The sequence below is a fragment of the Trichoplax adhaerens genome, genomic scaffold, assembly GCF_000150275.1.
Source record: "Trichoplax adhaerens TRIADscaffold_5 genomic scaffold, whole genome shotgun sequence".
NCBI classification, from domain to species: domain Eukaryota; kingdom Metazoa; phylum Placozoa; class Uniplacotomia; order Trichoplacea; family Trichoplacidae; genus Trichoplax; species Trichoplax adhaerens.
In genome coordinates this window covers 8,107,357-8,122,136 of record NW_002060947.1, presented here as the reverse complement: position 1 = coordinate 8,122,136, position 14,780 = coordinate 8,107,357, and the positions used below count along the sequence as shown (strand labels likewise).

General features: G+C 32.0%; 3 protein-coding genes across 3 annotated transcripts; all 3 read right to left on the bottom strand.

Moving 5' to 3' along the window:
* Positions 1 to 1,530: 1,530 nt before the first annotated feature.
* On the bottom strand, positions 1,531 to 3,082 carry TRIADDRAFT_56969 (uncharacterized protein; the record flags this gene model as incomplete). The annotated part of the gene is made up of 4 exons (XM_002112651.1): positions 1,531 to 1,629; positions 1,831 to 1,947; positions 2,140 to 2,350; positions 2,571 to 3,082. 4 exons carry the CDS (start codon positions 3,080 to 3,082, stop codon positions 1,531 to 1,533), a joined length of 939 nt encoding a protein of 312 aa, XP_002112687.1.
* A 2,971-nt stretch (positions 3,083 to 6,053) lies between these two features.
* Positions 6,054 to 7,760, bottom strand: TRIADDRAFT_25188 (uncharacterized protein; the record flags this gene model as incomplete). The annotated part of the gene is made up of 4 exons (XM_002112650.1): positions 6,054 to 6,146; positions 6,303 to 6,419; positions 6,617 to 6,827; positions 7,231 to 7,760. The coding sequence occupies 4 exons, from the start codon at positions 7,758 to 7,760 to the stop codon at positions 6,054 to 6,056; spliced, it is 951 nt and encodes a 316-aa protein (XP_002112686.1).
* A 2,168-nt stretch (positions 7,761 to 9,928) lies between these two features.
* Positions 9,929 to 12,055, bottom strand: TRIADDRAFT_24899 (uncharacterized protein; the record flags this gene model as incomplete). The annotated part of the gene is made up of 4 exons (XM_002112649.1): positions 9,929 to 10,024; positions 10,259 to 10,375; positions 10,942 to 11,152; positions 11,490 to 12,055. The coding sequence occupies 4 exons, from the start codon at positions 12,053 to 12,055 to the stop codon at positions 9,929 to 9,931; spliced, it is 990 nt and encodes a 329-aa protein (XP_002112685.1).
* Positions 12,056 to 14,780: the final 2,725 nt, after the last annotated feature.

Genomic DNA, 14,780 nt, shown 5'->3' with positions numbered 1-14,780 from the left:
GATTATAAACGAGGAACTTACCTCTGTACCGGTTTTATACTTAACAGAATGACTAATAGAGATTGAAGTATCGCAATTTTTTGAATAGATTTACTTACCATATTGCCACTTATTATATTGAAGGCTAAGTATCGCATTAATTATATGACTATGAAACTTTTATACCTTGACAATTTATTAACTTTCTTTAAAATCTTAAGCAAGTTTCTTGTAAGCATTTCTGTAGCTCAATAAGAAGTACCAATAAAATAGAATCTTGTCTAAATTCTCAATTTCGTAATTGTGTATTAGGTAATAATTTAATAGTATCGCGAATACTGTAGAAGTCTATAAGTGAAGATGTTAAAGAGACTAAAGCCAGACATATTCTTTTCTGTATCTTTTCTGCTCTATGGCTTTAAATCTCTTACGACTTCTTCGTTCAAAGGTTCAGTCAATGTATTTATCTCAATAAACTAAACTATAAGCTAGAACTTGTTGTAAATTCACAGCTGAGATATACATCATCCATTAGCATTGTTAAGATAATATTGAAATGGACTGTTCGTATGCTGTTTTTTATTAAAGATTATACTGTAAATTTCGTCACATCTGGGCGCACTCTATACATTTAATAGCAGTAATTTTATGTGAAATACCGTACGTGGTTCTAGAAATAACTGAATTAACAGCCTACTTACGATTAACGATTTTACTGTGGTTGCATTTAGTTAACCAAGTCATAGAATATTTATTGACAGTATGATATTACATTATTTCAAGATGGATACAGCTACGATATCCTCAAATATGGGTGCTTTACTACATTTATTATCCCTAATATTCTCATATTCCTCAAAATTATAGCATCATTTATTATATTCTTTATCAGTCTTAAACTCTAAAATTTAAACTAGTCTTGAAAGTCTATCTGCGTTTCCATGTTCATTTCCAGAGTGAGGATGTATCTTCATTCGAAATCGACCGAGGTACATTATCATCCAAATATATTTCGTGATATTTTTTTATTATTGTAATTTGATAAGTTTTGATTAAACATATGATTATTTTACTATGACGACTACGAACTACAAATTAAGCTAGAAAGTTCTAATTACTGTCATAAGTTCAACATCAAAATAATTGCAGCCTCTACGCTATACGATTACTGTAGTATTGACGGTAGATTAAAGTGTCTATACAACCATCACCTCTTGCTATGTTCCTTATGTGTAAGTTATCTATTGCAACTGAATAATGCCCAAAGTATATTTACATGTGCATAAGCTTACCGAGAATATCAAGTATATTTTAAATAATAGTGTAATAGGTTAAAATGTAAAACTCTCAGTACATTTCAAATACTAAGATCTAAATAGCTAAGATGTTTCTTCATTAAATAAATAGATACGAGCTGTAGTGCTATATCTCTAAAACAGTCTTTATGCTAGATATAGATATCTTTTACATTTCTCTTAACTAGATTGATTTACTGCAATGGCTGCGACTCTACCGTCGTTTTACTAGACCAAGTAATTGCACACATGTATTCTATGCTGATGCTAATGCTTCACGTCCATGCTTGCCAGTAAAGTCGACAACTGGTCCTTTAGGACAGATTTTAGTAGGCTTCTGTTTTTTGTCGCTCACCTACAATACATCAGATAAATAAAAGTTTATACAGTGCTACGTAGCTTTAATCAGAGTAAACTAATAAACTTAAAAGAGTAGAAGTTAAAACCAATACAATAATAAATTTAAATTTTTATCGTAAAATAAGTTAAATTGCAATATCCACAATTTCTAATAATTTCAAGTGTACAAAGCAATGTAAATAAGATATTCACTTACATAGTGTAGCTTCATAATATGCTCAATATTAACCGTTTCTCCAAAGCCTGGAGATTGATAAAGATCTCGCAAATAGCCCCAAATGTTTGGATAATCAGCAATACGTTTTGTATTACACTACCATTTCATCACAGAAGAAACTCAATCAATTATAATTCACAATCAAGAAATAGTGTTAAAGTAACTGAGCCTGCCAAATTTTATCGTAAGACTATTTACATTTATTGTATAAATCTTAGGTTGGTATTATTTTCATAGCATTATTGTATATTTAGCACAAAGTTAGAACGCTCAGAACTGATAACTAACCTTATACACCACGTAATATGCCACATCGAAACGAACTAATGCTACAAATAACTTGACATCTGCGTGCGTTATAGTCTTTCCTGTTAGGTAACGACGATTAGAAAGGTGTTTTTCTAATCGATCGAGATTCTCGAATAGAGTATCGACAGATTGATTATAACTTTCTTGATCAGTGGCATCACGAACACGAAAGACTCTGGAAATAATGTTTCTAGTCATTCATGAACAATGATAAGGGCAAAAATAGAATTAGTCATGATAAAGATCGTGATCTATCTATCAATGAAGTAATAATGAGTGTAAGTAACTGATCCAATATACTGTACTGTGTAGCAAGTTTACGATCAGTTTACGACTATGTTCGTATCGTCGACATCCAATTTAGATCACATTAATAGCACTTTGCTGGAAGTACACTAAGTATCACTTACGGTGTTATCCAGCCTAATAATTCCTTGGCCGTTTCTTCATGCTCTTTAGAATATAAATTTAAATCCTTTTGCTCTTGAGTAGAGCAAAATTCATTAAATTCGCTGTTTAGAATTTCCATGATTTCGGCAGATTCGTTATTAACGATGACCTTGTTAACCTTGTCGTAAAGTACGGGTACAGTAATTCTACCGCTATACTTTGTATTAGTCTGTTCGTAAGCCTCTCTTAAAAATTTGAAGCCATTAACTGTATCTTTAGTACACGTATCTACTGTCTCGTCGAAAAACCAACCGTTTTCATGAATATACCAGTGTGTAATATCCATCGTAATGATATCTTCTAAACCTTTCAACGTTCTCATGATCATGACTCGTTGTGCATAAGGACAACCTGGGTTAACATACAAATGGTATCTACCTTTCTGTGCTGGAAATTGGCCAGATCCATCCTTAGAAACACGACCGTTAAAACTTGTAATTTTCTTAACACTGTCACTTCCTTGGTCAGACATTTTTCAATTCGAATTGAAAGCAATGCTATTCTATAAAAATAATACAGAAATCGAGAAGGTGATTTACATTGTATTAGATGTACGTATATTTAAAATATCGTGCTGTACTAAACTTAAGTAATGCTTACGTAATACCTCACGTAAACGATAAAAATCAACTTTGATCGAGTAGTTTCGTCCAAATGGCACCAAAGAATTAAAATGATGCACGGTAATGGTTTGTAAAATAACTTCAGTTACTTTACTGCTATTGGAGAGAATAGTGCAGTACTACTTATCAAAATACAGAATGCTTGGTAACTGTCCTCTTGGTTTTTTGTTAATCTAATACACGGAGCAATACCATTACAAAGTTTAATAATTAATTATGCACATATAATTATAGTCTTGGCGGTAAGTATGAAAGAAGTAAAATGACAGTGGGCGTTGTGGCGATGCTATAGTACAGCAAGTATTTGTAGGAGTTTACAGTACTATTAATATGTGTGAGTTAAATAGTAATAACTAGAAATTTTACAAACCTAGTACCAATACTATAAGGCGTAGTAACATTACAAATTCTGAAGTTGGACAATAGTGAAATGTTTAAATCTCATACGTAAATTACTCTTTTCATGTCATTATATACGTATAGTGGAAAATGCTGCCTCGAGCGATGTGACTTTAGTTTTGATAATTTATCTATGATGCGGTTATTAAAATTCAGATTTTTAATCGTTAAAAAATAAAATTTATATCAACTGGTCGTCTACTGAAATTTTTACGAGTCGAACAACGCTTCTAAGTAAATATAGGGTTAAACTAAACACTACAGCGAATATCGCGAGTATTAGACATAGCCTAAATAAATAAGTCTTATATTATTGAATTTTTTCCCTTTCAATACATCTAATGACTTATTTAAACTTTATAAATTTTCAAGATTTGAACATTATCTCAGAAATTACTCAACTTCAAGAATTAGTCTGAACACAGGGAGGAAGATATAAAATTTAGCGGGCAATTATGGTGTCACACACCACTAGTGACAAAGTAGTCTACACACGCCAATCCTTGTGGAGAACGCCACTTACTAACTTAAAGAGGCGAGATTAGCTATATCATCAAATAATTCAGTTCCAAGGACTGAATACTATGGTATAATTATAGCGTCACAGATAGTGTAGACGAGACAGTCAGAGATTTAATATCATTTATTACTGAAGAAATCTTGGCACCCAAGATTATAATCTTTACAATTAAATATCAATTGATAAACTAGTTGACTATCTAACCGACTAACTAACTAAAAAGGGATCTTCAGGCACCAGCCTTTTATAGTCTCGTCAGAAACTCCTGATGCACATAAAATAAAACTATCCTTTTAAAGTTATATTAAACAGATTGTATGAAGAAATGATAATTAATACAACGTCAATCCACACAAACAATATTTAATATTACTCAATAATTAGGACGAACTTACGCATCGTAACATATGGGCAAATGGTTACTTATTACTGATGCTGAAAGCGTAAGGTCGAATTAAACTACGTGTAAATATAACAGATTGATTTGGGATAAACATAGGTGTATTTTGTTAGATACTTTCCGATAGCTACTGTTTTAAACAGTACTTGGCATACATATATTTAAAAAATAAATTTCAAATTTATTATTTTGATACTAAAATTTCAAGTGATAATGTTGGCAAGTAATAATTAGTACGTAGAAATTTTAATATACAAATTGCATTGGGAGAAGTCGTGTAAGCTAGCCTTTGCCTATTTGCAATATCGAAGAGAGACTGAGTATATAGAAGGAATGCAAAGGTATTACAGTGTTCTGTATTGTTAAAGCCACTATCATTATGAGCTAGCTAGCTGTTAATCGCAGCCATCATTAAGTTTCTGCTGATGTTCTTCGAAATCTTCAACCTATAAACCGTAGGAGTTACCTACTGTATTAAAGCTTGTAATATGAATTATTCTCAAAATTTGCATAACATAGATTATTGAATTAATAAGGAGGAACTTGCCCCGTACCAGTTTTGAACTCAACAAAATGATCAATAAGCATTTCTGTAGCTCAAGGAGACGTACCAATAAAATAGAATAGTTACTAAATTTTCGTTTTCATATTTGTGCAGCAGGTAACAATTTAATGATATCGCGAATACTGCAGAAGTCTATAAGTGAAGATGCTAACGAAATTAAAGTCAGATATATTCTTTTCTACTTATGACTTTGAATCTCTTACGACCTCTTCGTTCAAAGGCTCAGTCAATGCATTTATCACAATAAACTAAACCATAAGCTAGAACTCGTTGTAAATTTACAGCTGAATTACGCAATATCGATTAGCATTGTTGAGATAACATTAGCAAGCATTGTTCGTATACTGTTAGTTATTAAAGGTTACGATATAAGAAAATAAAGACAAAATCGAAACCATTAGATATTTCAAGTTATGCAATCTAAAGATTTTGCAGTTACAGTAATTAGATCGCTACCGTTTAATTACTTGCTAAGATGATAAAATTTATTAAGCAGAATTAGAGTTGCTCTTACTTCGAAACTGCAAGTTAAAACTTCAAAAAATAATTGAAAATGCTACCTTAATTTTATACTTTAAACACTAATAACCAATCTTGGTATGCCTGGTATGCCATTGATTAGTAAACATTAGATACATGCTAAATAGAAACATTTATTGATATTGATAGCTATAGCTTATACTTTTTATACTCTTAACATCCAATCTACACTAAAGGATTATCAATACTAATACGTTTATTTCAAACTGTAAGCTAATTCTTTCCAGATGATTTAAGTACTTGTCTTAAGTATTTTACAAAGTTTGCTATTGCAAGTTGATTTAGAATGCAATGAATAAAGGTATACTAACATCCGAAATGTCAAACACTTACTACAAAATAATAAGTGCTGTAAATTCTAATGCATTGCTTAGAAGATGGAATTTTTACCCCTAATTAGTATAATTTATCACGCCCGTGATAAGTGTTAAAATCAATTTCAGGTCCTTTAGCAACTACGCCATTCGGATTTATATTCTCCATGCTCATCTAGATAAAAATTATAAGGTTATTGTAAGAATGAATCATCGGTATAATACTTACTAGTAACTGTGTAGTGCTCGATATACGTATCCAAGCTACACGGTGTATTCGAAATTTTGCCTATGAACTATCTATAAATCTTTAATATTTGCGAGTTATTACCATATAGCTCTTCTTAATGTGTTCCATATGAACCGTACTACCAAATTCAGGGATTTGATATAAGTCACGTAAATAGCCCCATATATTGGGATAATCAATGATGCGCCTAATATTGCACTAAATATTTAGGAATAAAATGGAAAACGAATCGTATCAATGGAGAAGATCTGATAGTAGAACAACTATTCATCCAAAATTCTAGATTCTTAGCTATTGTCTGTAGTCATAAAAAAATTGCAATCTGCTATTTTAATCTAAACTACTATTATAGTATCCTCTATCTACTCCACTCTTCATGTACAGAAGAATCTTACCTTAAAATGTTGCACATAAACAGTGTCAAATCGAACTAATGAAGGAAATATTCGAATATCAGCTTCCGTTATTTGATCACCAGTCAGATAGCGACGTTTCGATAGTATGGCTTCGACTTTGTTTAACCCATCGAAAACATCGTCAACAGCATTATCATAGGCTTCTTGTGTTGTTGCAAAACCGGCACGATAAACACCGTTGTTGATCTGGCTTTATATAGGAGGTAAACAAATTTTTGCAAGTGTAATCAGATAAGATTTTTTCTGTTAAACTAAGTGATATCAGTAGAAACCATAAATTACAAGCCAGCAATATATTCTTATAGCTTAATTTCCGCAAATCTCCTCTAACTACAGGCTAGTGAAGTTTCGCAAAGGTGTCATTGCCTCATAAGCGTATATATATAACTTAATCAATTTCTATTTGGCAATAACAGTCACCAATCTGCTCTATGGCATAATTACAGTGGTGTTGACTAGCTATTAATGCATTACTATGAACAAGAGCTGATAAAAGTGGATCATGTGTTATGATCTTGTAAAGGTAAAGAATAACATTGCATTACGAAAGAGATACTATCAAAGTTGTCTATCGAAAATTATTCACAAGATACCTGTAAATCCAACCATTTAGGGCATTAATTTCCTGCCTTACTTCTTGTGGATATAAATCCAAATCACGTTGTTGAGATGTTGCACATAATGCGTTAAATTCCGAATTTAATATGCGAATAATTTCACTAGACTCGTTGTTGACTATAGTTTTGGCGATCTTATCATAAAGAATCGGAATAGTCACTCGGCCTGTATAAAGCGGATCGGCTAATTTGTAGATTTCCTCAACGTACTCCTTACCATTTACGGTATCTGCTGTACATCCAGGTTTCTCCGGACTAAATCTCCAGCCCGCTGATGTTCGAAGCCAGTCAACTATATCGACCGTTATGATATTTTCGAGGCCTTTCAATTTTCTGGTGATTAAGGTGCGATGAGCCCATGGGCAACTGAGAGACACATACAAATGATAGCGATTCTTTTCGGCAGGAAAAGGACTACTACCATCAGCCTTTACCCAATTACGAAACGATGAAGTAGCACGAATAAATTCGCCTTTATCATTGGATAACTTGGAATCATTTGCCATGAGTAATTTATTTCTTAAGCCTTAAGCAGGTAAGCTATTCAATTCAAGCCTCCTATCCGATGCTACTTACTTTACGTTCTAGAATGTATTATTAGACTTTAGGGTGTCTACTTAAGTGACCAGGAATAGAGATTTCTATCCGTAAAATCTGATGTCAATTACTCACCACCAACCACTTTACGAACTGTGATGTCCGTTTTCAAACTTTAAATTATAGCAATAAACTGTATACCAGCCTTTTTTATGTAATATCAGTATATTCCATAGTCGTCATTTCCTATGCGCAGGTACTTCACACCCACGTTGTTCATGTGACCAGAAAGCAAAAATTGTAAATAAATTGAATGAAATCCATTAATGTTTACTAACCGATCAATATCTAAAAATTTCTAATACTCAGCCAAGAGACTAAAGATACATGTAGCGTAGCTATCAATGATTCAGCAGTAGACTGCCTTATACGGTATACATGCTAATGTGACACCAAGTGTATGATTTAAATAATTTTTGGTCTACAAACTGCTACTCGTTTTCTAGTTGTCTACAGTTTGTGCTACTCCAGCGATGGCATTGCATGATGAATGAATTTACATACGATCATGAACCACTAATAATATCTACTATAGATTTGCATAGGATGAATAAAAGATGAGGATATCATGAAATGATAACTAGGGCATAAAAGTAGAAAAGCTGACATCAAAGGCCTGCAAAATCTGTTGAGCTTATGGATGTCTGGTTGGCATCATATAGCATGATGTGACAGGAGATGAGCTGATAACAATCAATGATAAACCGAGTTAATTCATAGCTCGTTTTGCCAAATTTCGCCAATGCTAATTTAAAGCTTTCTGACCTTACTACTACATAAGTATTTCATAGTTTAGCCTCTGCTCTACCGTTTCTATTTCATTTCTGTCCTACTAATTAATTTGCATGGTAATTGAATAATAAATAGTGGGATACTGCAGTATTGCAAGGAAGAGTAGAATTACACATATTATTGGTAAATATAAGTAGATAACTGCAACTGCTATCTTTTCGTTATTGCCTATTTTGTAGTTTGCATTATTCTCACAATGGCCAGTCATAGTTCATAGTTTACATATCGCGTTTTGACTGTCCAATATTATTCGTTATTGGTAAAATTGGTAAGTGATTCGATTGATACTTATTTAAGTCGACTATTTTGTCACTTTTTCATGTTTTAATTTTCTTTCGAAATAGTTTTTAGAAAATGATTAGGTTAATATCAACGATATTCTTTGCTCAGCAGGTCCATTTATTGTTATACATTCCATAATATTAGTAGGCAACGAATCTCTGTTAGTACCAATTCTTTAATGATAGCAAGCTATTCCATCGAATTATGGTAAATGAAATGACTATAAAAAAATGGCATTGGAAGGGATCAATATTGTTTTGCTATTTCATTGCATATATGCAGCGTGAACCAGCAGCAAATACGGGTTCTAATGGAAATCCCTGAATGAAATTAATCAGCTTAAAATATAACATTCTAGTCTTATTTTATCATGGATAGCAGTAATTACTTGTATGTGTGCTACGGATTGGGTTATTTAAGTAGCTAGAACCATTTTTGAGTATAAAACGTAGTCGATATTGAAATAGAAAATAGGCCACTTCAATTTTATTTTGTTAGTATACATGGCAGGGGTAAGTTAGAGGTATTTCGCAAATTCAGTAATTAATTGTATAAAAAATTAAACAGATAAGTAAGTTAGGTTTTACGATAATTGCGTAAACACCAGTTACAAGAGTTACAGAAATTAAGCGATACGAAATGATTTCGTTGACTACAGATATGAATGAATACCTCCAAAATATAGGTTAATATAAACCACTGAATAGTACCTATAGATGGCATAACGCTACAGCTATACTGTTTCATCAATTTCACCAAAACATGAATAAGTTCGAGATTGAATAGTAAATAGAAAATTATAAGGCTTGAAAGTATTTAGTTAATAAAGTCAATGAATTATGAATAAACGTACTAGAAAAAATATACTAAGTACGTTATCGTTAGGATAACTTAGATACATGAAAACATACAGCTAAAGGAAACGTTTAATGCTAAACTTTTTAAGCGGATTCGAAATGTTTTCTCAAAATAGGATATTTACCCTACATGGAGCTAATGTTGCTTATTGATCCAATTTCTTTCGATCATGAGGTAAATTGAAATCAATAGCTGGTCCTTTAGCAACAATAGCGCGGGGATTAATGCTGTCATGGCTGACCTAAAGTAACATCCAAGTAGTGAGTTAGCCTTTGATCTCAAATATTTTATTTACATTTAGGTTATTCTAAACTTAATTTTATTTATGGTAATTATTCTACGTAAGGATCATTGGGTGCATGTATCGTAGTAGGCTAACCAATTTTTATGCAATTTGATTATTCTTATTTCTACAGTTTATGTTGAATGCATATGGACACGGTAATTTGAATAACTATTTCTCTTAAATTCTTACCATATAGTGCTTTTTCATATGTTCAAAATTGATGGTATCGCTTATTCCTGGTGTCTGATATATATCACGCACATAGCCCCAGATATTAGGATAGTCAATAATGCGTTTGAGGTTGCACTATAAAATCAATTATTAAAGATTTTTAATTAAGCTACTTGTAAGCTTTTAACCTATGAAAAATTTACGATGCAAGTAGACTACCCAACTCTTCTAATAAAACTTATACCACATCATCTTTAATCATCAAAATGCGTTTAGCGTAGATGGAATAGTTCATGTACTCGTAGATATGATAACTTAGCTACTGATATTTGATCCTGTAGTTAATTGTATATTATTTTTATATTACTTTCATCCAGATGTATAGTAGTAATTGTATGATCTTGATCATTTAATATGTACGTGACATTTTATCCCTGGACTACTTTACGTTAGATTTCTCACTTTATATTAAGGCATAACCTTGTGAAACATTCTACATTATATTAATGGCAGGAAAGCATTTTATCCTAGAGTATTCAAATCCTTACTGCTATTTAGAGCAATCACTATACTGATGAAAATAGAGAAAATTGGTTTAAACTATGTCTTCAATATTAGACATATTACCAACAGAATTTTTTAATTTAAATCAAGGATGATTTGCATTTTAAACTTTTGACATCTTAAAATTTCAGACCTACCTTAAAATGTAGCACGTAGACTAAATCGAACCGAATCAATGTAACAAATAATCGAACATCAGCTTCCGTTATTTCTTTTCCTGTAAGGTAACGATTTTTAGCAAGAATTCCTTCGACTTTGTCTAATCCTTCAAAGACTTCAATTACTGCTCGGTCATAAGCAGGTTGTTTCCTGGCAAAGCCAGCACGATAAACCCCATTATTGATTTGCCTAAGGATCGTAAGCAACGCAATACGGTATTAAAAATCTAACGACGATTAACGAAGCAGTTTCAAAGATTATTGCTTATGATTCTTCTACATAAGCGAGATTGTAATAGCGTTATGAAACATCCGAGTATGTAAGATCAAGCTCGCTTTGAAGATACGATCACTGTTTTTAAACTTTAATAAGTAATTACGATTATTAATGATACATGTAAGACTCAAACTCAGCATAGGTTTCTGTTTAATTCTCAATTTTAAAACATGTCGTTACTCAGTTAGTATAAGGTTACTGTAATTTACAGCAACAATTATATAACGTATCCTGCAATAACTTTTCTTACGCGTATATCCAGCTATTCAATTCATCAATCTCTGAAGCTAAGTGAGAGGGACGTAGATCCAACTCGCGTTGTTCCGGTGTAGCACAAAATTCATTAAATTCGCTGTTTAGCATGGATATTATCTCACTAGATTCGTTGTTAACAACAATATTTTTGACTTTATCAAATAGGACAGGTACAGTAACACGTCCATTATAGTCAGGATCGGATAGATGATACACTTGACTTAAATATTCAAAGTTATTGACTCTGTCCGTTGTACAACCGGGTCTGTCGGGATTGAATTTCCAACCACCTTCAGCAAGATGCCAATCGACAACATCAACAGTAATAACGTTTTCTAAGCCTTTCAATTTTCTATAGAGTAGTGTTCGATGAGCCCAAGGACAACCAAAAGAGATATACAAGTGATACCGGCCACTTTCCGCTGGAAAAAATCCACTTCCATCAGCTTTGACTCTATTGCGAAATGTTGAGACTGCACGAATATACTCCCCATCAGCATTAATATTCGATGTCCAACTTAATTGAACATCTTTCGGTTTAACTTTTGAATCACTTGACATTATTAAGAAAGGAACGGCAATGAAGTGTAAATGCAATAGCGACTGCGGGTAAATGTACCACTAGTTTGTAAGATTTCTATCGATAAACGACTCTCAAAACGCCAATTACTTGATGTTATAGAAAGTTACCGGTCAATTCCTGTCTTTTTATAATAATTACTATTAAAAACATAATAATATTGACCTTAACAGATGTTTACGTCTATTCTCTATTGCCATTTTAAACACTATCCTATAGTCAGTATCGGAATAGAAGCTAATATTAAATGAGATATGCTATTACATGCATAAATTAGTATATAGCCCGAAGGATAATGCAAGCACATAATGAGACAGCAAAGTTGGAGCAGACTAATATAATTAATGTTAATATCATTCTAAAATTGATCAATTGTTTTATTATTTATATACTTATTATTGCACATTTTATATGACAGCGATCGAATTTGGTCTTTAGTCCAAATAGATGTTTAATTGGCTGCTATAGTGTATTATTGTACCGAACCTCTGCCACATCTCGCTAGAATTTCCTGATCATAATACTTGACGTCAATATCCTAATTATAGTGCATTTTAAATACTAAGACCCAGTATGGATAATATCTTGTATGATATGCCTCTAAGCGGATGTTCATCAAGATTTTTGTAGTTTTCAATAGAAGACTTATCCGCATCATTTGGCCATTTTAAGATAAAAATTAGATATTAATTTATTATAATTAGAACAGCGGTAAGTTGTTTGAAAGAAAGCACAACAGGAGGAGTAAATCAGTGGCTTTCATTTGATGGCTTTTATCGTCTTATTTATGAGGGGACTTTTACCAGATGCTAAATAGAGAATAGGAATAGCTTGTTCTTGAATAACGGCACAATGGCAATTTAATTATTTATCGGTGCTAGATCAAGTGGAGAAATAATGTAGTGTACAACTGCCATGGACTACTTGATATACTGTATTATCTAGTATTCCATGGCATTGCACGGTGAACGTACAATATACCCATATACAGCACCATATTGGTAAGGCTTTTATGATATCGACCTTATCCAATGATCGTCTACTCTTTATTGCGACTAATACGATATACTCCATTATTTTAAGAGTCTTAGAAGAAGATTGACTTTTCAAGCTAGCTTCTCTCTATCTTTTTTAACCGGTTTGACTTAACTTCACTATCAATATTTTTAACCCTGACAAGTACGGCTATTTTAGAATTGGTTACAATATTGGGAGTTTTAGTAGATTACCGAAAGGAAATATATTATAATTATCCAAAACTACAGCTGTCTGAAAGTATATGGACTTGATTATTTCTACAAATGATTTGAAAGTTTAATAACTAGGCTATTGATAGAAGGACAGTATGATATGATTCACCATTAGTCACTAGTAATTCTGTACCAGTACGTTTGAAAGCATCGTACCCTGTCTAATAAGTAATTGGATTAGTTGATGGGGAGTAATAATGACTGATTCATCCATGATCAAGTTTTCAGATAATAATTTAACTGCTTAATTATAAATTTGTTTTTTCGTGGATCTATTTGCCGGGCATGCAATAACAACTTGATCAAACATCTTTGTTAGTCTAACCTATAAAGCAGAATTTAAATGGCTGTGAAAGAAAGCGATAAAAGACTATGTAATTCAGATTATTTGTGTTTGTGGTATGATCGTCTTTACCGAGATCTACCATTTAATTATAATCTTGTTTGCAGAAACAAGAACATCACCCAAATTATTTTCATCAGGAACCGTTCTTTTATTAGATAATCTGATATAGCTTTTAATAAGCATACGCATTTTCACAACAATTAAATTTGTCAAATAATTTGCCGATCTTCATTGTCGTCTTTCAAAAATTATGCATTATTTATAGTTTTTCATGATTATAATTTACAGTTAATCATTACTGTATTACAAGATTAAGGACTGTCATTTTTTATAGATAACTTTAAATTTAGTAAAATGATATAAATTAAAATAGAAAATTTCTGATTAAAAATTCCTTTTAGCGTCTTTCCAATCGTAGGGTAATAATTACGTTTCTACATCAACTTGCAATAGAGTTCGATTTTATCTTGAGCGCTAAATCACGTCGATATTAATATAAAAGATTACTATTTCATTAGTGTGCATTAGGTTTACTATATGTAACATACAGTATTTACTGTAGGTATCAAACTATAACCATCTGGGCATTAAAAATTGAAATTCAATTAGTATGTAAACTACAACATCGATTTCAAGGCACATGGAGTAGATTACAGCTTTTACTGCTATATTTTTAGTACTTTATACACTTCCATTACCTATGAAATTCAATTTATCAAGTGTAGTATGAGATTTTAAATATGTATAAATAAAAATGTGTGTACAGGTTTGCCTACAAAGTTTGAAATTAATTGTTGGCGTACTAAATCATAAGATTCTTTCCGTAGCAATAACTCTTCAACCCCTATGATGAAGCATTTCTGAATAAATTTCGGTATGCATTGAAGCTAGTGGTCTTATTTGCTTTGAAGTCTGGTAAGAAATAATAGCGAATTCATTCATACGTTGTTTACGCCAAAATTTTAGATTCTGACTGTTTCATCCTTATAATGTAAATAAGTCGATATATCTGTAAATGGAAGAATAGAAATATTGTTACGTATATTAACAAAGCATCTACGGAAAATTATGTAGTCCTGGGAGAAATTTTAATATAAATATCATAAAAAG